Source organism: Denticeps clupeoides, chromosome 11 (assembly GCF_900700375.1).
Source record: "Denticeps clupeoides chromosome 11, fDenClu1.1, whole genome shotgun sequence".
NCBI lineage: Eukaryota > Metazoa > Chordata > Actinopteri > Clupeiformes > Denticipitidae > Denticeps > Denticeps clupeoides.
This window is the reverse complement of record NC_041717.1, coordinates 15,171,167-15,196,234: the sequence shown is the minus strand read 5'-3', so window position 1 is coordinate 15,196,234 and position 25,068 is coordinate 15,171,167. Positions and strand designations below refer to the sequence as shown.

At 45.8% G+C, this 25,068-nt stretch overlaps 2 protein-coding genes across 2 annotated transcripts; both read right to left on the bottom strand.

Annotated features, from left to right (window-relative positions):
* Positions 1-57: 57 nt before the first annotated feature.
* Positions 58-6,753, bottom strand: erap2 (endoplasmic reticulum aminopeptidase 2). Its single transcript, XM_028995889.1, has 19 exons — positions 6,622-6,753; positions 5,641-6,211; positions 5,192-5,330; positions 4,948-5,082; positions 4,648-4,768; positions 4,080-4,234; positions 3,872-3,985; positions 3,658-3,789; positions 3,438-3,569; positions 3,289-3,357; positions 2,981-3,156; positions 2,795-2,874; positions 2,520-2,703; positions 1,660-1,816; positions 1,262-1,446; positions 999-1,160; positions 773-913; positions 548-629; positions 58-469 (listed from the first exon to the last, which is right to left on the bottom strand). Exons 2-19 carry the CDS (start codon positions 6,138-6,140, stop codon positions 323-325), a joined length of 2,811 nt encoding a protein of 936 aa, XP_028851722.1. The 5' UTR covers positions 6,141-6,211; positions 6,622-6,753; the 3' UTR covers positions 58-322.
* A 2,769-nt stretch (positions 6,754-9,522) lies between these two features.
* Positions 9,523-20,307, bottom strand: rgmb (repulsive guidance molecule BMP co-receptor b). The gene is made up of 3 exons (XM_028996908.1): positions 19,827-20,307; positions 14,420-14,931; positions 9,523-12,677 (listed from the first exon to the last, which is right to left on the bottom strand). Exons 1-3 carry the CDS (start codon positions 19,942-19,944, stop codon positions 11,985-11,987), a joined length of 1,323 nt encoding a protein of 440 aa, XP_028852741.1. The 5' UTR covers positions 19,945-20,307; the 3' UTR covers positions 9,523-11,984.
* Between the last annotated feature and the right edge of the window lie 4,761 nt (positions 20,308-25,068).

Below are 25,068 nucleotides of genomic sequence, written 5' to 3'. Positions count from 1 at the left end.
GGTGTCAGAATTTCACATGCCTGCTTGGTTGCCCTTATTCCAAAAAGCAAAACTGTCTCCCAAACATACTGTTTATTCCATTTAGCATGCATTGAAAATGATTAAAAAGAGCAAAATCGGTAGACTCTTCTGTTCAACACCACAGTACACAACAAAACTGTCATTAGAAAAATAGAGTGCAGTCACCTCAAACACCCAGAAATAAAGTTAATACAGCTGTTTCTTTTTCCCACCAGTCTTTACAAAATACTTAAAAAAATAAAAGAATCCTCCTGGTGCATTGGCCCCTGAAATTGCCAAGTGATGCAGGAATTGATGGACCTCAGTTGACATTTTTTAGCAGCCAAGACCTCAGAGCATCCAGATTCCTTTCCAGCCATAATATGTTCTTCTCCACGTTCTCCACTGCGACCTGAGTGGCTCGGAGCTGGGAAGAGTGCTCCCATATGGATTCAAAAAAAGCCTTGATCTGCAGAGAAAAGCATGGTAGAAGCATAAGTAACGACAAGGTGATGTAAAGTTTAACATTGATTTTGAAAGAACTCACATCATTCAGCTCTTCTCTGGATGAGAACTGTGAGGTGGTGCCAATAATTATATTTCGAATACTGAAAGAGCCCAACTGAAATCTGTTTGGAGAAAATAAAATAAAAAACGTGTTGACGTGAAAGCATACATTTTGTATTTTGTTGGATTGGATAATTTGGGTCCAATGTTTATAAAATTGATAAAATCACATTTCAGTTCATTGTGTGTACATGGCTGCACCCACTTTTCAACCAGTTTGTTCCAGTTCTCCTTCACAAAATTCCACGCCAGCACATGACCCACTGGATTCTTGGCCACACCATATATAACAGATCCCAAATCCTGAGTTTTTATAACTTGTCCCTCCATACCGAGGTCCAGCAATCTGTTGGCAGCAAAGCCAATCATCCTGGGATTAGGTTTCAGCCCATGAGACATGCATTAACAGACACAAGACGTTTAACGGGTACCGTCGCAGTTTATTTGCATCTTTGCTGCTTGTCAAAGCAGAAAGGATTTTCCATTTTTCAGCTCCAGACATGGATATAGTGTACTTTTCCAGAAGACTGGTCCAGCCTTCATCCTCTTGAGCTCCAACCGAGAAGACTGTCTCAACTACGTCAGTAGGTAGGCTGTGCAAAACAATGGATCAAATGCATGCTTAAGCACACCGAATTCAGAAGACATCTTCGGCAATAATTGATGACAGAGTGAAATCAAATGATTTAATTACATAAGTGTGCCATTGGATTTCAGCCAGTCCTCGAAGAACTTTGTCGCCTTTCCAACACAGGGACGGTGCTCAAAATCACACGCCAGGGAAAGAACCTCAGAGCGGAGCCGACGTTCCGAGAGCGTCCCTTCATCAGTCCAAGTCTGTTTGTCAATGACATCTCTGAAGAACATCAGTATGTATGTCTGTTGTAACAATGACAAAAAATGGCACATGAAATTAAAAGAAAACTGCATCATTCCATGATTTTAACTATGATGAAAAGTGCCCTCTAGCGGCGGTACTAGTGCATCACAACAGAGGACGAGTTTGATCATTTTAGCTACAGAAAAACAACGGATATGGTGAAAGCACAGTTAATAAAACCAATTTTTTTAAACTATTAAAACCTAAATTACTTTTAGGCTTTGGGTAACATCAGGCACATTTCTCTTCTCAATCATCTTGTAGAAGGCCTCCAGGTATCCAAGGCCTTCAAGGAGGGGAACGTCATGAGTTTCAGACTTCAGATACTGGATCAGGTTCAGAGCTGTTTCAAGAGACACCTTCCCTGCCCTGAGAAAAAAACCCGACATAGTTCTACAAATAACCTGGAATCTAATCAAATATAACACTATGTACAAAAACATATACATACATGCATACACATATCATTTATATACATTGTGGAATTCTTACAAAATTATTGATGAAGTGAAGTGAAAGTGAAGTGATTGTCATTGTGATACACAGCAGCACAGCACACAGTGCACAAATGTGTCCTCTGATTTTAACCCTTATCACCCTTAGTGAGCAGTGGGCAGCCATGACGGGATGTTGGTAGTAGCCTAGTGGGTAACACACTCACCTATGAACCAGAAGACCCAGGTTCAAACCCCACTTACTACCATTGTGTCCCTGAGCAAGACACTTAACCCTAAGTTGCCCCAGGGGGACTGTCCCTGTAACTACTGATTGTAAGTCGCTATGGATAAGGGCGTCTGATAAATGCTCTAAATGTAAATGTAAATGACATTACATTTCCGGGGAGCAGTGACCTACATGACCGAGTGTGGGGATGGTGCTTTGCTCAGATCGGGATTTGAACCTGCAACTTTCTGTTTACAGGGTCGCTAGGCCACCACTGCCCCCACACCAGGGCATTAACAACATTATTTAATGCTGCATCTGATTCACATGAAAATGACCAAAAAAAGAGAGCTGAGAGATCCCCTGCAGGATCAGTTCCTTCACAGCACTAGAGTAGAAAATCACGTACGTGACCAGCTGAAAGATGTTATGAATGAGGTTGGCTCGGTCCTTGAAGCTCAGTGCCGTGTGGTTCCGTCTCAGGAGCTCACTCAGTCGTTCCCAGCCGTCACCCTCATAGTGGACAATGTAATAGCCATTCATGTCTGAGTTGAACTTCACCCACTCCACACTCTCGTCCACATCAAGGACATCTAGAGGGAGTTGTTGAAACATTTCAAACACCCTTGAAGGGGAAAAAGCATCCCTTGCATTGATCTATGCTTGTATCTACTGTATTTCTACCTGATTTTGCTTCCATTAAATGCCTCACGTCATCTTTTGAATGGCTTGTTTTGTATGTCAAGGGAATATACCACAGGTATCTGCAAATTATAATACAATATAATATAATATCACATAAGTATAGTGAATTAACAAACTCCTTTATGATCACTTCCATCATATCTGTGGCTGGTTGGGTGGTCATACCCCTTTTGCAATGAAGGCCATAAAGGATGAGTGGGCTGGATGGTCTTTATGAAACGTTCCTGATGAAGGTGCAGCTTTGACCCCTTGCGGTTCACCCGGACCAGGGGGATTCCACGCTGCAGTGTCCATGTGTTCATGATGGCCTTCAGGTCCATGTGCTCCCCAGCATAATGATACTACAGAATGAAACAGGCAAAACCTGTTTTACATCACAGACACCTTCATCGGCTCAACATACAGTTTTTTCCCCACAGTTTTAAATATAAATGTGTTATTTGCTGCAATGTAAGATTATATAAAAAAATTACTGCATTCTTTGTTGCTTGGGCGCTGCTGTAGCAGTATTCTCCTCCTGCAAACTCATCTTCAGAGCATGTCTACAATAGGAAACACATACAGATCTTATCACAAAAAATATGCATACACTGGAATAAGAATATAAAATTCAATTGAATACATTGGCCAGGCTGTCCCACAGGTCCTCGTTCCTGGCATTGCTATACTTGAACTTCCTTAAGTATCGGATAATGCCGCTCTGGAAAACATCGTCTGTGAGGAAGTGTCTGAGCATGTGCAAAATGCATGCGCCCTGCAATGACAAATCACACAATGAAAGGAAATACACAGAAAGACTCTCAATTATGCAGAAGAAAAGATCTTGCAATGGGGGGCATTGCCTTGTCGTAGGAGACTGTGTCGAACATTTCCTTTATTTGAGTGGGGTTCTCTGCAGCACTTGATATGGGCCGCGAGGAGTTGAGGGAGTCCCGTCCAATCGCGGCGAAACAGGTGTGCAGCAAATAGTCCTCCTAAGATGTCATCGCAAAAGTTTCAGCCACATGCGCTAATGCAGGAAAACACTTTCAGTAAAACCCTCACACCAGCACTTACCACTCTCAGCTCCGGATACGTGGCCTCCACAGAAACAAACTCCATATATCTGGCGAAGCCTTCATTCAGCCAGATGTCATTCCACCACTCCATGGTGACCAGGTTTCCGAACCACTGCGAGAATCAGAGTGGGAAAGAACCATGGAACAGGGACCGGAAACTGTAGCCATTTGGTAATGTGATGACATACGTGGTGATCTGTACAAACCTGGTGGGCCAACTCATGCCCAATCACCATGGTAACCCACATTTTGTCAGAGGCAGAGGAGGTTTCGGGGTCGTAGAGCAGCGAGGTTTCCCTGTACGTGTTTAGGCCCCAGTTCTCCATCGCCCCTGACTGGAAGTCTGGGATAGCAACCAAGTCTAACAAAGAGGAACGCAAGACATATTTTTCTTCTGGATACCACACCAACTGAGAAATCTGATTATGTGTCCATCTGAAATTTTATTAACTGTTACCACTATAAGGGAAAATGTAAATTTGACTATTTCACTCCTGGCAGTCAAGCGTGAGGGAATAAAATGCAAAAAAGTGGCATGCTTTCAGCTTCATGGAGGTATAGAGCAAACCAACCACACAAGCAATACTAAGCACTCCCTACTAAGTTGTTGGTGCTACATTTCCACCATGACAACTTTGCCAAATTGGATAAGCTAGGGTATTTAGTTGTTAGTTGTCTGATTGCCCATGCCAGTTTGGAAGCTCATATAACTGCATGTTTTAATATTATTTGATAAGAATCTGCACAACTAAAGAAAATATTCTGAACGCATACCCAGTTTTGGCAGTGGATAGTATATGTTGAAATACTGCTCATAGAACTGCAAAATCTTGACTGCGGCTTCAAGGGCATAATGGGTTTGGTTCCATTTGTCTGGAACAGCATAAATGGAAATCTGGGGGAAAGAGACACAACACTCATGATTTGACTTTTACACCATAGAAATATTCATTGTGCTCCACATTGGTTGATTTTTGCAAAAACTGTAGAAAAACACAGCGTGTACAAAGCCATTGTGATTGTAAACGACTAGAAATGCATTGTGTGCTGTTTAGTGGTGGTGTAAAAACTTACGTCAATTCCGGATGAAGTTCTTCCTGTGACTGACCTGAAGTCACACACAATCAAAGCAACCAGGTACGTGCTCATTTGCACACTTGTCTCAAAACGGTCTTCAAAAAGGTCATTTCCTAATTCCACTGTTTGTTCCTTTGAATGGAATGTCAGGGGACATCACCGTCATTTCAGACACACACAAACGTGAAGTAGCTTATCAGTACGTTTATTAAATTGCACTTGTACTTGTACTTGTACTTACTATTGGCATGTTCGAGAGAGCGATGTGTGAAGCGTCCCGTATTAATCGGACGGTGAAGTTGGCTTTGAAGTTGGGCTCGTCAAAACAGGGGAAGGCCATCCGAGCCAAGGTGGGCTCAAAGTGGGTGGACGCCAATACCCTGCAATACGAATCAAGCCGTCAAGCACATAGACAGAGGAGTCATTACTCGGAAACAACATATACCCTATACACAGCCACAGCGACCACTAACCTAGTAGGGTCAACATTACCAGCTAGATGCGGCAGGTCAATCACCCTAAAGCCCAACAACAGTCATTACCAACACTTACCACTGGTTCAAAAGTTTATGTGAGAAGGTACATTTGTTTAGTCCATTGTAAACCCCAGTATAACTAGAAGATAGTCAAGCGGTGACACACTGAGTCCTCCTCGAGTCCCAAGTTCCCAGTCCTCCCAACTCAACATACCTGGTCTGACCTGTTTTGGTTTTGTAGGTGCTTTTGTAGAGACCAAAGAACCCGTCACAAAGCGGGGCACCAAACTCCAGATGGAGAAAGTACTTCTCCCCACTGGTGAGGATTTTGGGGGAGAAGATGGCGATCTGCTCATGGGGTGGATACTCCAGTACTGGCAGCACCTTGTCTGACAGGTGGGCCTCAGTCTCATCCAGAACAGTGGCTTTGGTGACGTTGAGGTTCCTGCTGTGCAGGACCACCCAGTTGGTGTTGTTTTTCACATCTATCTCGATCTTGACCGAGCCGGCGAACTGGGACGTAGTGAGGTTGGGGTGGACCAGCAGGTGGTAGTGGATGGGGACGATGTAGTTTGGAAGCCTCACTTTGCTCCACGGAAACGGAAGGCCATTGGTGGCTGTGTGTGTATTTTCATCCCCAAGGTCTTTGGAGTCAGGCATCTGGCTGACGGCCAACGCGGTCAGCGGAATTATGCAGAAGACGAAGAGGATCATGGTGGCAGGTTGAAAATTACTGTAGGATGTAGGATCAGTACAGAGCTTCAGCAGGAAGAAGTCAGTTTCACCTGAAGAACAGGAAAGAATGGGGATGTGTGAGGGCTTCACCATTTCACCTGCATCATTTCACGAGGACTGGGGACTGAACATTACAGACTGAACTTATGCAGCATGGCGTAAACACGGTACAGCGTTAGTACAGTAGGCGACCGGGGGGGGGGGGGGGGGGGGGGGGTCACATTGTGTCTGTAACATGATCTGCGAGAGCCGTGGTGTTAATGCACCGGGATCTGCTGTGCCAGAAAAAGAATGTGTCCAGCCAGTCCCCTCCCGTCCCCAGCTCTGTGGTGAAAAACGCAGAGCAGAATCAACCTCCCCCATCTTAGACAGCGAAGCACGACTCAGTCCACACACACACACACACACACACACACACAGGAAAGGAAATGCTCCACTCTCTCTGTCCTTTGGCCATTACCTCGAATCCTGCCGCATCACTGTGCCCTGGCTGTCTGCTTTCATTTTCTCTTTCTTCAGCCCGGCCCACAATCCCCCTGGTGTGCAGCAGCACCAGCCGCAGCCGCAGCCTTCCTGTCTTCTGTATGCAAATGAGGGCAGGAAACCAGCCAATGGTGTGAGGCGGCACACAATAGGCCGAAAGACACCAGGCTGCTGTAACTGATCCGAAATTCATCTGGTACCGCATTTTAAAAATGCCAGATTCAAAAGCAGGCAAAGTAAGTTGTTTTAGAGAAGCTGCAGAAAAGGATTTTACTGCATACCGTACTGTGTAGAGGTCACACAAACCACATTTTTTATACCATGAATTCATTTCATTTGAATTTAGAAATATGCCCAGTTACACCGGAGGGTAGAAAACTGGTCATGTTACAAACGCCACTATTCAATCATTTAGGGAACTTTAGAAATGTAATAACTGGCCCATCAGCAGCAGCAATTAGTGTTCATTAATAATAACCTGTATTAAAAGTTATTCAATTATTAAAAGGTCAATTCAATATTTCAGTAACAAAATTGCGTAGATTAACAGCTTGTGCTACAGTGGTCTAAATGGGACTGTAAAGTATGAATATCATTTTCAAAATGACATCAAAGAGTCTGGATCAGATAGACTCTCCCCAATATCATTTTGTTTTTATTTTGATTACTTTTCCATAATCCTTATATATGCAATGTGATGCTAGAAAAGAGAGTTGCATTACAAGTAGTATTGTGAAATAATGAGCTTTTCTTTCTTTCTTTCTTTCTTTCCTTCTGCTGCAAGATGGTGATCTTATCATCTTCTTTCCCCACAAAACCAACTGGCACAGAGCAGACATATTCAAATATTCAACAAAATGTTTCTTTTAGTTTTGTTGTTAAAAACCACGAAAAGAAAGAAATGAAATGAGAAGACAAAATCTTCACAGAAATGGATGAAATGTTCGGTTTTGTAACGCTCAGTCAGAGAAGCACAGGGATGTGGCCTCGTGTGAGATCACATGACGGCTAGCTTAAAAAACCCTCACGTCGCTTGGGTGAGGCTCATAGCAGAGAAGTGCCACCATGCGTCTTGACCTTCTGACCCTTCTCTTCATCACAGGTGAGCTGAGCGAAATGGGACTATTTTCATCCAACATCACACGCCAACACCACGCCAATTCTCTTCTTTTTTTATTATTCTCTGTTTTCCAACATTTGATGTCTCTAATGTTCAGTGTGTGTCTGAATAATTACTGTGGCTGACCATCTTTATTCTAAAGGACAGGCAGGGGCTAAACTGTTCGCCACCCTCGCTCCCCCGTTTCACTTGTCCCGACCCGACGGGAGCTGGACCATCCTGACCTGCATGGTCAGTGAGATCCTGCACGACGAGATCGAAATGGCCTGGATGCCCACAGTGCAAGGCCCCTTGGAGCCAGCCGTCTTCAGCACGGTGCCTTCAGCAGATGGCTCTCAGAGCGCCATGGCTCTCATATCCGTACCGTCCAGCCAGTGGAGCACCTACATCTGCTACGTGAGTCACAGGAGGATGGCCAGAGTCATCCACAGGCACTATGTGGGATTTCCACACAAGACCACGGGTACGTGCTCCCCCTCTCCACCACAAACAATACATAAATCACCATTACATTTCATGGCATCATTCATTTCATTACAGATGTGAAGCATCATGATGAGGGGGTTGAGGAGGAACAATGTTACCCTCCGGACACATCAGACGGTAACTATATCGAACACATAATGTGATGTGTAATGTAAAACATGAATAAGTAACATTTTTATGATGCCCGCTTGGCAGATATCAGAGCTCAGACGGATTATGTCCACATCCTGGCTCTGAGAATCATCCTTCTGAAGCTGACCACCTTCAACTTCCTCATGACCATGCAAGCTGTGGTGAAATGGTAAGTTATCTCTATCTACTCACAAACATTCATGTGCATTATTGCAACATCTTGGGTCAGTTTGCCATTCGTGGATTAAGCTTCTACACTAAAGGAATTTGGAATGGAGAACTTTAGATGGCTTTTGGTTAGAACATGTAGTTCATACACACCTGGTTTGACCAATAAAAAGTTAATAAAACAGTAACGTTCTGCATCTATGTCCTTTTTTCTATGATCACAGATCTGATATTGAAATGGTGGCTGCTAGCAACCCCATGTCAGAAGACAGCAGGAGGAGTGACCTCCTCATTACCTGAGACGGAGATGGCGCCAAAGTGCAGCTTCATTCGTTGGCAATGAAGCCACAGGCACCTGCAGGACGCAGCTGTGGCGCGGTGCGGTGGGAACGCCGCCCTATCTGATGAAGGCCGTCCAACCTCCAGTTCTCCAGAACAAAGGCAACACCAGCTGTCTTCTTTTCAGCAATTACACGTGAACGCCGCCTCATCGGGATGAACTTGAAACACGTTTTATCATTCTTTTATCCATTAAACAACATCAAACTGAACAAAAGTCCAGTCCAGATATTGTTGATGTTGTAAATGACTGTTAATGATGGAATATCTGTGTACATGTAGAGAGGAACTCTATCAATGGCAATTAGTCTTGAGTTCCAGTGAAATGCAAGTCCGTCAAACCACAATTATCACTGGTTTTAAAAAGCAATAAAACGGTCCTTCTACAGATTGGAGTATCTGGTGCATCATCAAAATATAACTAGGTCAATGATTATTTTTATTCCTTTTGTAATATTTTAATGTTTCATGGAAAACAAGGACACTTGTATATGACCCAAAACGTCAGAAGGGTGGTGTAATTAATTACCATTACCTTTAATTGCCATTGGTTTTTAAGTTTTTTCAGTGAGAGGACATGCAAACTTGCATGCACACAGAAAAACATTATTTCTTGTAATACAAAGGAGTCAGTTTTTGAACTTTTAATTTATTGTTTTAAATAAAACACACATTTCCATGTTTTTTTCTCCTTTCTTGTTTTTCTTCACTGTGTCCAGAACAATGCTACAACACTGAAGTAACAAGGGTGTTCCACTAGGTGGCAGTACAATCACAACTGAAACTTTTTTGTATTTTTTTTTTTTTTTTAACAGCATGAGTATGGATCTTAACTTTCTCTAACAAGACACTATATTCATAAATAATTTAAGTATTACCACTGAGCAGTCACTCACAGACACACACAAAAATAAAATTGTTCATAAAAAAAAAATAAAATAAAAATCACGTAGTCGAATGCTGGCGATGTTTCTCACACAGGATGAAGGCCAAACTTTGCAGTAAATTGCACTCGGTGGGGCTCTGCACGTGATTGCACAGCGCTTATTAAATTGAGATGGTTTCAACTTGGCCAGTCCCCTCCTGTGAAGCTCCCAGTGTTCTGAACACAATCGGTCCCACTCATCCCAGTACGGCAGCAGCTCTCCTGCACTGGCAGTGGTGGGGTGGGCGGGCACGACGAGAAAAGTGATCTACAGTAGTAATATAGTAGTAAAGGTGGGGTTCTGGGGATGTCTCATGGCTGGATGCCATGAGTCGAGCCTTAGCAAAGCTCTACACCAGAAGTTTGTATGGTGTCTTTCGAGAGGTGGAGCAGCATCAACATCAACCTAGATGGAGGGAAAAGATGTGTCTGTCCCGTGAACGTCCTCAACTCCCGCAGGGACACCCTAAACAAACTCCACTCTGTGACTGTAGAGGCAAATAAGATGCTGAAGTACAGAAGGCCAGACAGAGGTCAGCCCGCTCTGGGCTCATCCTAACCACAGTCCAAGCTTCATATCTTTGGTTGGAAAAAACTAAAAACCAAAAAACAGTACCTTAAACTCGTGATTGTTTTAGTGGAGCTGTGAGCCGGTGGGAAATAAATTCCAGTTTAGGCTGTAAGTGAATCCTGCTTCTCCTCCATTGCCAATATATATGTAAAAAAAAAAAAAAAAGAATAAAAACAGCGATTTAAAATTAAATGAAAAATCCTAAATTAAGGCTATATGGCACATATTTTCAGGCATTCACACACTAGCGCTAGTGTGATCTTCGCCAGTCGTACCCAGTGCTCCTTTTCGTTCTGTGAAATAAAGCTCTACCGCGGACGCAGTGCACATCAGCTCCAAACAAAAGAAATGAACCGACCGACGCGGCCCAGCACCGCCAGTCCAGGCACCCGAGGACGTTGATAACCAGTACCGGTTGGGATGGAGGTTCGTGAAGTGCAGATTCAGCAGGGAGTGTTATGCTGTCCTGCTCTACTTATCCAGATTCGAGACTACGAACGAGACTTCGATGTAACGCGGGGGTGACCACCCCCCGTCCCCTGCACAGTTTATCAGCCTTTTTTTTTGGCCCCAACACACTTTATTTAACCTGGTTAGACAGTAGGACCAGACACCACCCAGCCACTGGGGACGCATATGACAGCGTATTTCTTGGTGCTGGTCCCAAACCCAGGTAAATGGGGAGGGTTGCGTCAGGAAGGGCATCAGGCGTAAAACTTTTGCCAAATCTTTGTGTGGACACTGTGATGACCCCCATGGGAGATGCCAAAGGGAGACAACAATCAGTAGGACCGGACACGGTGGCCTTAAAGAAAAAAAAAAAACACCAATACAAGGATAAAAATCACAATTGGATTTTTGCGCCCACTAGTATAATTTTAGCATTTTAAAGCGCCTCTTTCACATGTCGCCTGCAACAACTATCGACTGGATCATCTCCAAGGCCAACGATGCAGATCCAATAAATCAATGCATCGCTCAGTACCTTACATTAGTCACCGTGGTCGGCATCTGCAAATCCTGATGTGGCTGGGCATTCCTAGCCGATCAAGGTTAATGGTGATAGATCTTATCATCGGTGTTTACTATGGTCTAAATCAGATTGACATATTCATCAATCTCGTGTAAAACTTTCTTGAGAAAAAAAAAAAAAAAAAAGAAACAAATTGAATGTCACTGAGCGCATGATGGGAGTGTTCACATGACGGCATGTTAACATGTTATAACAGGTCAAAAACATGCTATAACATGTTGTTCAGCACAACTCAGCTTTGGCCTCCACGTCGGAGGGGCCAGTACAGTCTATTTACAGATCCACCACGACCCAGCATCGCTGGGGCTGCTTCTGGGAGAACACTGTTCAGATTTCTGAGAGAAATACAACAAAAAAAAAGTGCTTCCATGAAAACCGTCCTCTAACATGAGGTATAAAAAGAACAAATTCACAACGTGAAACCACTACGTCCAGCTTTTCAAGGCATGTACACAAAATATACACTCAGGAGAGGCTGTTCCTTCTGTCATATAGACAGTATATACAGCCCACCAGAACAGTCTTGTGTGTGTGTGTGTGTGTGTGTGTGTGTGTGTGTGCGGGTTTTAGAAAAGCAGGGTAAGGAGACAGCAGAGGAGCAGTAGTTGCGATACGGTCGCCACGCGTACGGGTCCAGCGTCCGACCGCGGGAAAATGTGCCAGCTTCCTCCGTGGCCCTCGGCTGCATGTTTGTGCATGGGATGCAGCGTCTCCATGTCCTTCAGCGCGTTGTACGCCGCCTCGGTGAAGTTGGCGTCCCCGGTGGTGAGCAGGTCAAACACGCAGCAGTGGAAGTAAATGTACTTGACCTCCAGCTGCTCCCGGCACTTGCTCATGGCCGCCTCCAGGGAGAAGGCGGCGGCGAGGCCCGGCCGTGACTGCTGCATGCTGGGATGCTGCAGGCCCAGGGCGGGCAGGGGCAGGAGTCCGTTCTGGTCGATGCGTTCGGAGGACGGGCAGCCGTTCATGCAGAGCTGCAGGTCCTGCGTCTCGTCGAACGCCATGGCCAGCTCCTCCGGCATGCGCACCGCCAGCGTCAGGTAGCGGCCCAGCTGCCGCACGACGATGGTGACGCCGATGTAGGCGGCGTAGATCTCCACGTGCCTGGCGGCCTCCTTCTCAATGATCCACAGGCTCTTGGTGGTGGCGTCAACGCTGTTCAACGTACCGTCCACGAAGGCGGCCGGCAGGTCGTCCGTCACCGCCTGGTACACCTTCTGGTCCGTGCATTTTTGGTACGGCTTGAAGATTATTGTGATCTACGACAGCAAAAAATCCATATAAGCAAACATACACGGTTTTACCTCTTCTAATTCAATATTTATTTGGATTAGATAGCGATTGGAGTTCCTTATGGTGCTGGTAGGCGTGGCAGGAGAGGTGTGGGCTTTAGTACCACCACACACACTCAGCAAAGCAAGTTAAAAAGGCCACACGTTACTGTCGGGTTGTACTTTTATTATGGCGCTTCCTTCATAATGGAATCATGTGCTACTGCTCAAACCAAATACCAACGTTTTTCCAACATATTTCAACGTTTTCTACGTGCTTTGTGATTAGTTTGTCTCATTCTAAAAAAAAAAAAAAAAAAAAAAGTTTATAGTCATAAACTTCTGCAGTCATAGTTTATTTTCCCAAGAATACACCGTACAAATACACCTTATAAATGTACACAAATTGAATTAAAAAGGCTGGAACATTTTTATCCTAATGCCCATAAGGAGAAATCCCATCTTCGGCCCAAACAGGCCGGGTGCAGCAGCTGGCGGGCAGATGAGGAGGGTGGTGAATGGCAGCTTTGTCCAGAGATGGACACGGATGAAAAATGACAACAAGCTGCCCATTAAGGCATCTGAAATGGCCCTGCTCTGATAATCATGTGCAATTGGCTAATAATATCCCCTCACCTTGCCAGCTGCAAGGTCAGCCGAGATGTTATTTGCATCAGCACAAGCTTTCATTACACACAGTCACCGTTTTCACCCACAAAGGCTCCTTTACATACAGATTTTTTTACATTTACATATTCACATATACACATTTCTAGCTATATATTAATACACTCACACATATTTCTTTTTTCAGTTTTTAACTTTTGATTCGGTACGTTTGGCGTGGTTTTTTTTTTTTAAATTATTTATTTTTGTTGCTCTTATCTGTCCACTTTATTATATTATTAGCTTTGAATATTTTTTAGAGGAATTTGTCCCATTTGTGGCCCCTCTGTCCTTTATCTATGGTGTTTTATTTACACCAAGCGCGCAAGAATCACACAAAGACCTGGTGGAAGCGGCTGGGCACTGAAACGGCCAAAAAAAGAAAAAGAAAAAGGGAACGAAAGAAAGCGAAAACAGTGGCTTCTTTCACGCGGGCTCGGCGGCGGGTCACGCAGCGGCGACCCTGCATCCAGTCATTAACTGCATTAGCGCTAAACAGGCAGCGCAGTCACAAGTGTGAGTCACAAGATGCTCGCCGCGTGCTGCCTGCAAACCGCACCTGTGAATACTCGGTTATCTGCCCCTGCCAGCGCCTCCGAGTTTCATCTGGGCCGTGTGACCTCTGCACCAAACGTGGGGTCTCCAGAAGGCAACCGCTTCTCTGAGAGGTCGCTGCGCTGGCCTGAATATAAGGTGACATACGGCTCACCGAGGTGAGAAAATGTCTAAAATGCGACTGGCTAGTTTGCGGTTGGTGAAGCCAACACAGGACTGTGGCGTGACTATGATGAACATGCTCCATGACCATCGCTCTATTAAAACACAGGATCACCTTATTTGTGGCCGAGTAATGAATACTCATACAAATGAAAAATATTATTCAGATGATGTACAAAACTCCATTGGAAAATCTTACGGTGCTACATCATAACGTCTGCACCAACTTTATCGGTTGAAATTAAAAACTGAGTGAGAACAAAAATACGAGCAAAAGTGAGTAGAAACTCCTCCATCTTCGAGTGACTTGAAATTAAATTGCCGCACGCATTATCTGCAGCACTCACCTTGTTGGTTGCCGTGGCGCTGGACCCAAGCACCACAGGTACGTTGGTGACCTGCACGGATAAGAAGTTGTTGTCTATGAGTGGCCACGCCCCCTCCACTTTGCAGGTCTGAAAGTGGTCCCTGAAAGTCCTCAGGTGAGGGTCGCCGAACAGACCGCAGAAAAGGTACGTCGGATGAGCATGCTCGCCCCCGCCGGGGCGTGGCCCCTGATGCCGGCTGTGGTAGTTGCACGGCTCCACGGGGGTCTCGGGGTGCGTGGAGGACATGGGGCCGTCCTTGGAACAGTTTCTTTGGCTCATGAGGTCGCTGATGCCGAGCACGGCGGAGTGGAAGACCAGGTTGCCACGGCAACTCTTGGAGGTGCGGTGCGTGCAGGCGGAGTAGGCGCGCAGCGCTTTGCAGAACTCCGTGTCGAAGCCATCCAGCGCCGGGCTCAGGTGGGAGGTGAGCGACACGAAGTCGGTGGTGCACTTCTGGATCCGACACTGAGGGGTCTGCACCTGGCCCTCACCTGGACAGATTTCAAACAGTGGCACGCTCACAACATGCATCCATGATCGCAGAAGGAGAAATAAACTCATCGTTATCCTTCCTGAACTGGAAACATACCAGTAATCTCGTAGCATTACTACTACAAAAGGAGCGACCGTTTCATCGCGTAAAAGTATTACAATTGATCTAATTGATTGTGGTGCAAGTGCAAGAACAAAAACTTTAGTGAGGCATAGTGTTGGTGTAGCAAATTGTTAAAGGCATGGCGATTACCCATGATACCCCTGGTAGCCGATATCTATCATTATGGTTCATCGCTTAAAAGTATTACAATTGATCTAATTGTTTGTGGTGCAAGAACAAAAACTTTAAAGTGAGGGATAGTGTTGGTTAACACTTGCGTTAAGATGTTGCTTCCATAACGAGAGATATCGGCGACCAGGGGTATCATGGGTAACGTAAAATGTCACAGGCTCAAATCCCAATTGTGTACAAATCACCATACCTTTAACAGTTTGCTACACCAACACTATCCCCATACTTAGTGAACAGGAGCGGACTCTCGATATAAACAACTAATTGGATTGAACCAACGGAAGACTGATTGCTCGGTGTTGTACGCGTTGGCATAGTTCGGTGGAAGCCACCCACCACCCACCACCGTGAAGTATAGGGTGGTAGTAGCCTAGTGGGTAACACACTCGCCTATGAACCAGAAGACCCGGGTTCGAATCCCACTTACTACCATTGTGTCCCTGAGCAAGACACTTAACCCTAAATTGCTCCAGGGAGACTGTCCCTGTAACTACTGATTGTAAGTCGCTCTGGATAAGGGTGTCTGATAAATGCTGTAAATGTAAATGTAAATGTGAAGTGAGCAAGGCTTGGGCTCATAATGAACGTGGCAGAACTGACGGAGAACCCGGATTACGTGCCTTAAATATCAATAAAGCTCCTCTCGGCCTATGAAGTAGAATTTATTTATCAATACGACATACGGATTAAATAAAATCACCCCTAACAGCGAAAAAGAAAAAAAAAAAAAAAAAAAAAAGACATCTGCTCAACATCTGTCACCCCCCCACCAGTTACCCACTAAGTCTAAAAAATGATTAAAGCTCTAAAAGTGACTCAGGGGGAGTGGAAGTAATAGCGTGGAATTCCACTGCAAATCTAAAAACAGAGTAGAGTCAGGTCAAAGGAATTACCGGCCAGATAAAACCGGCACCTCGGCTGTTCCGCCGCACTGTCCCGCGTGCCAGGTGTGCCACCAAAACCGCCCAGTCACGCTCCCATTCGCTGACTGCTACGGACCACATCCGCTTCATCGATCGCCGGTCCGGCGTGGTTTTTTTTCACGGCCGGGGGAACTGCCGGTCCTTGAAAACCCATTCTTTCCTCCGGCTGGCCTGCCTGGCTTTTCTTCCGAGGTCGTTGGGTTTCAGGGCTGGAGTGATGCTTGGGTGATCTTTGGATTAAGTTACGGGCCCGGCTCCCCTCTCATGCAGGTCCCATTTTGCAGAGACTACGCGAACAGGCAATGAGACCAGGTCCCCCCCCCCGTAAATAAAGCACGTTCAGCCGACACACTGTCCCCCCGGACCAACTCAGCTACACTAAGGGGCTAAGAGGGGTTCGAACCGCTGACTCTGTGATCATTTGGACATTATGTGCCATATTTTCCCACCAACGATGTTCACTTAATGCACGCTAGATGCTGGTCTCGACAGTGGGCGCGGTCCTGAGGGAGTCTGGGGTTTTAGGAGTGTGTAGAATGGACGCGGTGGGGTCTAAGTAGTCGTGAACGCTCAATAATGGCAACAGGTTCCTGGCTTTTTAAACTTGGTGCATATAAAACCATCTGTAGGGTTTCAGAAGTAACTCGGTGCCCTCCCGAAAGTCCAGAGGACATGGCTTAATGCTGCGACATTGTCCACTTCTCGTGCTGGTTCGTTTTTGAACATTGTGCATATGCACTGACCAAAAGGGTCCTGGTTGACTGACATAATGACACATTCATAATACATCTACCATATAATATGCACCAATACGCAACAAAAACGGTTTTACATGGAGAACAGCCATGCCTACTTTTGCTGATAAAAGACTAAAGCAGATTATGTAAATACAGCCTTCATTAAAAATACGTCAAAAGAAACCAGTTAATAGTTAATATTGTGTTAATGCTACATTGGCTAATTAAAGCATACGGTTGTCGCTTCGGCAGCTTTGAATGCTTTGAACCGGCAGGGCCGAGCCGGGGGCTCGGACTTTATTCTCTGCTTCCAGCCCCGGGGCACTTTCATAAGGTGGGACTTCAAATGCACGAGGCTCTTCAAACATTCAGGAGGCTTCAAACCCAGAGCAAATGAGCAAAGGAGAAGCTGGGGGGGATTTGGGAGGCCCTTGAAATTGGTGTTCCCTCGGACACGCCGTGGGTCACCAACCTAACGCAGACAGACAATCTTCCCAAGACCCCCCCATCTACCACCACGTGCAGTCTGAGGCCGCGTAAGCGGAGAGCTGCACCCACCACCAGACCCTCACAGGCCAACGGGGGACATCTAAATAACATCCCACGGCCCCGATCATGAATCCAGTCCCGAGACTGGAGAAGAAAGGGAAGCAGGGGGTGTGTCTGAGGAGGGGCTCAGTAGGGGGCAGCAGATCCCCATATCTGGCAGCGAGAGGGGAAACCACCCCATAACACGCAGGAGCAGAATTTCCCAGTGCCGCGCGACGGCTGTCCGGAATACTTTCAGACTGGCGCTAAACGTGAACAGAGAAGAGTCCTCGAACAAAAGGCGGCTAAAAGCAAAAAAACGTCACCTGGACAACCCATCGTCATGACCACGGGCTTTCAAACCATCCATGAAACTCGCCACATCTGGTAAAGATTTAAAGCAGGCTTCATACTCATCAGCATGGTTTTGAATATACGGTGATGGGTCCTTATCGGTTTAGGGTTTGGCAATAATGACCCTTCAAAAACTATGGCCAAGTGCAATATTCACGTTTATAAGTGAATATAATATTGGTTTTCTTGCATCATTAACATCTGTTCAAATTCAAATATTATTTGTCACGTACACAGTCATACACGGTATGATGTGCAGTGAAATGCTTTTTTATTCCCTTGTCTGATGGGATTTTTTAAAAAATATATTCAGTTAATCTCTGTTGTTGGTGTCATGTGATCCTTAATCACAATCAGGAAACAAAAAACAATCACATGACATCACTTGTCAGGCATAAAAACTACTGCTTTTCCAATTAAAATTGCTGCCAGTTGAAATGATTTGATTGATCAGTGGTGTAATGGCAATATCTTACCAATTAGCATCCTTCATGTTTTTTTTTATGTTTTAAAGGGCCCCGGGACCGTCTGGTCGGTAGTCCGCGTTCCCCGAGCTCTGCCGCGCCAACACGATTATAGTATCGACCCCGGAGTAAAAGCGGAAGGGCGCACAAGGCGTTCCCTCCACCGAGGGCCCGGCCGGGCGGGTGAAGGGTCCCGTTAGGTCCACACAGCAAGGACCTTGTTGCAATTATGTCACTGGAAATGTTTTCTCAGGGTGGTCGTCCCAGCTGCGGCGCTCAGGGGGCCCCCGCCGGCGCGGCGGAGTGAAATTTCAAGATGTGGAATTTGGCCGGGGCACAGGGGTCAAGCGGCTCACGCCTTCACCAGGAGCCCGGGGTAAGAGCCGGAAAATTTTTTTTTAAAAAAAGCACCCACGAGATCTTTTGTTATTCGGCGGACAGATTATTCCTCTGGAGGTCATTCTGCCCGGGCCGTAATGGATTCGAAAGGACACAGACCTCGTAAATAAGATTAATAAGACAAATCATCGTAGCTACAACAGGACGGCAGCGGTTTCCACAAGCTGCATGTCTTATTCTGGTAAACAGGACGAGGAAAACCTTTCGCTTGCTCACTTAACCCAAAAAATGCAACTTAATACGGAAATTCACACAAAAACCTCATAAAGTGAACGCACAACAAACAGAAGGACTGAACATGCCAAACCTTTTCTCACTGATCGATCAACACATATAACCTAGTAAATTAGAAATCCATACAGATAGGCCAAGACACCGTGAACTGCACTATCCACTGTTATAATATTGGCAATCGGTGACATACGGATTAACATTATTTTTACCTTCAATTGATTGGCCTGTGAGTCAGTTGTTAGTGTAATTCATCATTACGCTTAACCCATAAATACTAGTAAAAATTATTTGGCCCTCGTAATCGGAAATGATTAAAGTCTTACACATTACATTAGTATGATTTGAAAAGTGAGATCAAACAAATCCATTAAAATTCCAAAAGAAGGTCTCTAGCTAAAAAAAATAATTGATCAGATCATTTGCTCCATACTGGTTTGTATTCGGCTGCACTGGTTACAGACTTTTCACCCGAATTACAAAAAAAAATCATAATAATTTTAAAAGGTAAAGAAAGCAAGAAAGTCGTGAATTACGAAGGTGTCCTGGGCCAGCTGTCACCCGGCCATGTGCCACCAGGCCACCAAATGTGTGCCGTTTAAGGACCATCAATCGTAACTGATAGGAGTCTAATAAATAAATAAATAAATAAATAAAGAGTCAGCCCGACAAAATTCTATTATTGATTATAATCGATCGGCAAATGGGCAACCAAACGTTTTTTTTTTTAATTGTCAGAAAGTAGAGCGCGACAGATTAACGTCTCAAATCCCACCGCATACTGCATTAAAAAATTGTTTTGTTATATATATATATATATATATATTATTAAATACACATTACTTAATAAATGTTAAACTAGTATTAAAAGGCAGGTAAAAGCGGACCAGGGCTGGATATCAGGAACTGGAACGCTAACATTTCCGAACCGAACCGCTTTCCCGCAAAAGGAGACACACGCACCGGTCCGGAGCAGCAGGGCGGACAGCAGCAGCAGCAGCAGCAGCGCCGGCGGAGGGATCGATGGCGGCGGGTGGAGGAGGCGCTCAGCCTCGCGGTAACAGAATCCTGTTCTCCCCATGCCCGTCCATCCAGGTCGCGCTGGTGCTCCCCGGGTGGTCCTGCGGAGGCAGCGCCGGGCCTCACCCCCGGGCCCCGCGGCGGGACGGGCGCATCGAAGGCGCGCGTAACGGGCACGGACGGGACGGGACGGGACGGCGGCGAGTGTTTCGCACTTTTCGCCGCGACAGAGCGGAGTTTCAGACTCGGAGGGGCTCGGCTGTCCGGGGAACTATTCCGCGCAGGGGAGACTCGCTCCGGATCAATCTGCGTCCCGCCAGCGGCCGAGCACCGAGTCGACGCATCGCGATCGTCCCCGCGAAGTCGCAAATTCCACCCCTTCTCCCGACCGATCGATCCGAATTCGACCTAAATCCGGTTTAGCGGAAACCCCGCCCAGGCGGAACGGAGCTCCGCCCACAGAGCGCCGGACCTCAATGTTGCCAAGTCCGGATCTTTTAGTTCACTTTCTTCACTGGAAAAAGAGAGAACATTTTGATTAGAGCTGCTTCAATAAATTCGCTTGTTTACATTACATTTTCAAAGTAAAATTTCTTTAATTACATTCCGTGTCTATTAAATAGCATTTTAGTGATTATTTTTACTTTTTTTTATTTATACTCATAAATATATGTCTGTCTCTCTGTGCACTTGTTGTATGTCTTGTACATACATTGTATGTACATTGTATGTCTTTCCCTCTGTGCAGCTCGGAATTAATAAAGTTTTCTGATTCTGATTTTATTTTGATTGCTTTTCTCTCAAGCCTTGGCAACCCCGACACAGCCCTCCTCAGAGTCAGAACTTCATCACAGGCAGACCAACACTTCACTCGTCAAATTACAAAACTAACAGCATATCCCGGAAATAATTCTTTTTAAACAGCTTCTTTCATGTGGTATTCATGTGGGGATGATTTACATTTTGTTTTTGCCTTATGTCACCTTGGTCCATATAAAATGAAAATAAATATTTTTTTACGTTTTTGAAATATGTTTGCATTGTCCTGTTTAACCTGATTAGTCTGAAAAGTGTCAGATCACCAACTTTATACAATAATACAATTATTAACGGGGTTATAATTCGGTTTTGCCGCCTCATTGCACAGACCCAGAGACAGCAAGAATTTACAAGCCACGCCCATTCCTGTATCCTGGGTATTTATAGGTCTCGCGCTCCGGGGGAACCGCCTCGAGTGTCCGATGGGGGAGCAGGAGAGTCGCAGACACAGGCAGGCCCAGCAGACACCCACAATCCACAGCAGCAACCACACAGACAACAGTGGCGACAAGAAGTTGCGCTTCTGCTGTTCATCAGACGCCCATATCCAGAGCGACTTACGGGGACAGTCCCCCCCCTGGACACAATCAAGATTAAGTGGAAGTGAAGGGATTGTCATTGTGTAAAACTGCAGCACAGCACACGGTGACACAACGAAATGTGTCCTCTGCTTTTAACCATCACCCTTGGTGGGCAGTGGGCAGCCATGACAGGCGCCCGGAGAGAAGTGTGGGGACGGGGCCGCTTCCGTAACCGCTAGGCCACCACTGCCCCAAAGGGTAGTCGTCTTATTTCGTAGGCAGTTGTGTGACCCACTATGCTACTACCACCCCGAATTATAATCACTTTAATTATTTTAAGAATACGGTATTACCCGTATGCTTAAAATAACCTCCATTAGGCCTGAGTGCATGTGAAGTCTCAGCACCCCCAGCTTTGCTTCCAGCTCGTTCCTCGTGCCGCTGGAGCTGGTGGAGCTGGTGAGGAACAGGGAGGAATGTGCCGGAGACGCGGAGGAATGCAGACAGTTTACGACGGCCGGGGAGGCGTGTGACTCGCACAAAAGGGAGGTGTGAATCACCGGTGGTTTCGTTTAAAGTGCTGGTGTGGCGCAGCGAATCGGAGCGACCGAGGACATCCCGACGGAGGCAGGGCAGGTGCTGCTGTGTGTGTTTTGCTTGGTGCTGTTGGTGTTCATTTCTCCCAGTTTGTGCTCCTCAGGGATCCCTCCATTCGTGCGAATGGGAGCATAACGTTGTATCCGTGGTCTGTCCCGGCCTCGTCCAGCTCGGCAACGGGCAGCTCAGCTGTCTGCCTCTTCCTGCCCCCAGAATCCAGCAGACACAGCCAACATTGTGCCTAATGGAGAACGCAGAACGTCCGGCTGCTGGGTCCCTGTGTGTGTGTGTGTGTGTGTGTGTGGGGGGGGGGGGGGGGGGGTAACAGCTGGGAGAAGATGTGGAGGTGCGGGGATTTACTTGGCTGATCCCTCGCTCCATCCCACAACTTGTCTGCCTTAATCCATGCAAGGTGTTGGGAACGGCGAGGCCGAGTTGCTGGGAACGTCGGTAAGAATCAGGATCTTCGCTGCTCTGGATGAGGTCATGTCGGTGTGCCCTTGTTGGTGCAAGGGCACGCTGGTGCGATGTTTCCCAGCCTTTTCTTTTTCTAAATGTAGAATGAGACAGACAGAATCCCATTTTCTGTTCTCATTCCAGACTCGAACAGGCACAGCGTGATATCACTTGTCAAGAAGTATCTGATTGGGGTTGAACCTATATCCTAAATGGTAGATCATGAGGAAAAGGGGCTGACCTTTATCTTATCTGTTCTCCATCCTCACCATCCCACTGTTCTGCTATTTGCACTCGTTGCTTCTGTTCTTGCAACATCATTATCATCATTGTTATTACCGGCTTTCATTAATATCGGTTCGCCATGCTCTGGGTGCTGCTTATCTGCTCAATTGTGCATCTGCTCAATTTTGCCCTCTTTTTGCACTTGACTGATTTATTCTGTTATTCCACTTTTTTATTCAGCACCTTCCTCACATTTTTTGTGTAGCTTGTACCGAACTGACCATACTTTGCACAGTCGTGAATAAGTAAGAATGTTGTACAGTCTTGCATTGTTTGAAATAATCATTGTAATTAACAGCTGCGCAATATATTTGACATCTGATAGTGTCGCATGCCTGTTTCATGACACTGAAATGGTTGTCACGCAATGAACATTTAATGATAAGTGTGTGTGAATTATATCATGACATTGCATGTGGGACAGAGACGGCCCTTCAACGAGGCTCCTAACAATCTGAAAGAATTCTAAAATGCTCAGCAAAATCATACATTCTTCTTAAGTCACTTCGAAGGCCACATAATGCTTTCCCGTTAGTTTTTGTCATTTTGCACAGACCTACAAGCAATTTAAGGGGGATTATGGATGTTAGTTCCTCCTCCAGCTAACTCTGACTAGCAAGCATTCCTTTCATGTGTTTCTTTATTTCTGGAACCCGGGAGATGTACTTTGTAGTCTCATTCAACCGAGAAAAGAGGAATCTTTTTCAATTCACGTTCCTGGCTTACACAGACTTTGATGCATTTTTAAGTAGGCCATGGGCTCAGTTGTTATTTCTCCAAAATCTCTTGCCTTTGTTGTAAATTTGGCGAGAAACGCAGAGATTCTGGCTTTTTTTTTCGCATGCAGGTCTTGTTTGTGCTGCTCTGTTCGCCAAAGGCCGGTGGCCCCTGTCACCCGCTGCAGCACAGCTGCGCAGGCAGCGGCGCTCGGCGCCCAACAAAGACGCGACTATACCAGTGAAGCGGTGCGGGAGAGGCAGGGCCTGCCCCCGTGTCAGTCACAGTGAAACCCAAATCCTCCAATAAACCCCCGGCCCAGAGAGCATGGAGCCTCTTCCGACCGACAGGCAACCAACGCCGCACTACCGCGGGGAAAACGTGACTCACAATGATTCCTATGGAACCCACTAAATCAGTTTGGGAAAGACTGGCCTCCTTGTTTTTGAAGTGTTTAACATTTTAAGTGGCATTTTGATTAATTACAAGGCAAACCCAACTAAACACTCATTTCACAGATAAGAAAAGTCTATGGCTGCATTGACCAATAATGATGAATCTTGTCAATTATGAGTGTACTGTACAAGTGATTTGAGGAAAGCTTACAACATTTGTAACAGGAACGTGCATCTACGGCTCTCAAGTAGAGCTCAACAAGTGCAGTAAATGGTGCTGATTTTAGCTTTTGTAACGTCCCAAATGTTATACCATCAAGAACAGATAGTCACCCAGCCTATATTTCTGTACCATTAATATTAAACGATGTGGACCAATTTATCATTTAACTTGTATTTAGGTTGCAAGAAACCTAAAAAAAAAAAGAATAAATTACACAACATCACAATCCCAATCTAGATTAAAATGTTTCAAAGAAAATATTTCAACAGAAAAGGGATTTACAATATTTATTTTATAGAGATGATATGCCACGCCATTAGGGGCAGTGGTGGCCTAGCGGTTAAGGAAGCGGCCCCCTAATCAGAAGGTTGTCGGTTCGAATCCCGATCCACCAAGATGCCACTGAGGTGCCACTGAGCAAAAGCACCGTCCCCACACACTGCTCCCCGGGCGCCTGTCATGGCTGCCCACTGCTCACTCAGGGTGATGGGATAAATGCAGAGGACAAATTTTACTGTGTGCACCATGTGCTGTGCTGATGTGTATCACAAGGACAATCCCTTCACTTTAATTTACTTTCCTCTAGCTTTAGCCATAGGAAAAATTAGGAATGATAAGTGTCAGTCATATCAAATGTCTCCCCTTGCGTCTAATCTGGGTTTATTACTGGGTTTAACATTAAGTCACCACACAAACAAGCCCCCGGCTAAAGACAGAGCCGACATTGGATAGCTGTGATCTCCTTCTGTTGGCCAGATAAAGGTATCAAAACATGTAAAACAGCCCGGTGCTATTGTGACAAAAGGTGAGAGCTGTAATCTCACGACTGGGTTCCATTACCACCAGTTCCTTCAGCCATCAGGGCCGACATGAGGCGCTGGAAAGCCTTTATCGCTGGAAACCTAGGTTATCTCCGGCCGGTCTCGAGCTGGACGAGTGACACAGGATATCCGTTCATTCCGCGGCCTTGACGCACAAAGCCCCTGCTTCATCTTTCTCCCTCCACCCCCGCCTGAACCACCTTCGAGGGAAAACAACGAAGCTCCTATTCGGAGCTATCCGTTTTAATTAAAAGGAGAGGCAAACATCAGATGATGCTGCTGCGTATCAAATGAAGCCAGGAGAAAGGGGGCAAAAAAGAGGGAAGGCGGGGTGAGATGAAGGGTGGCCTT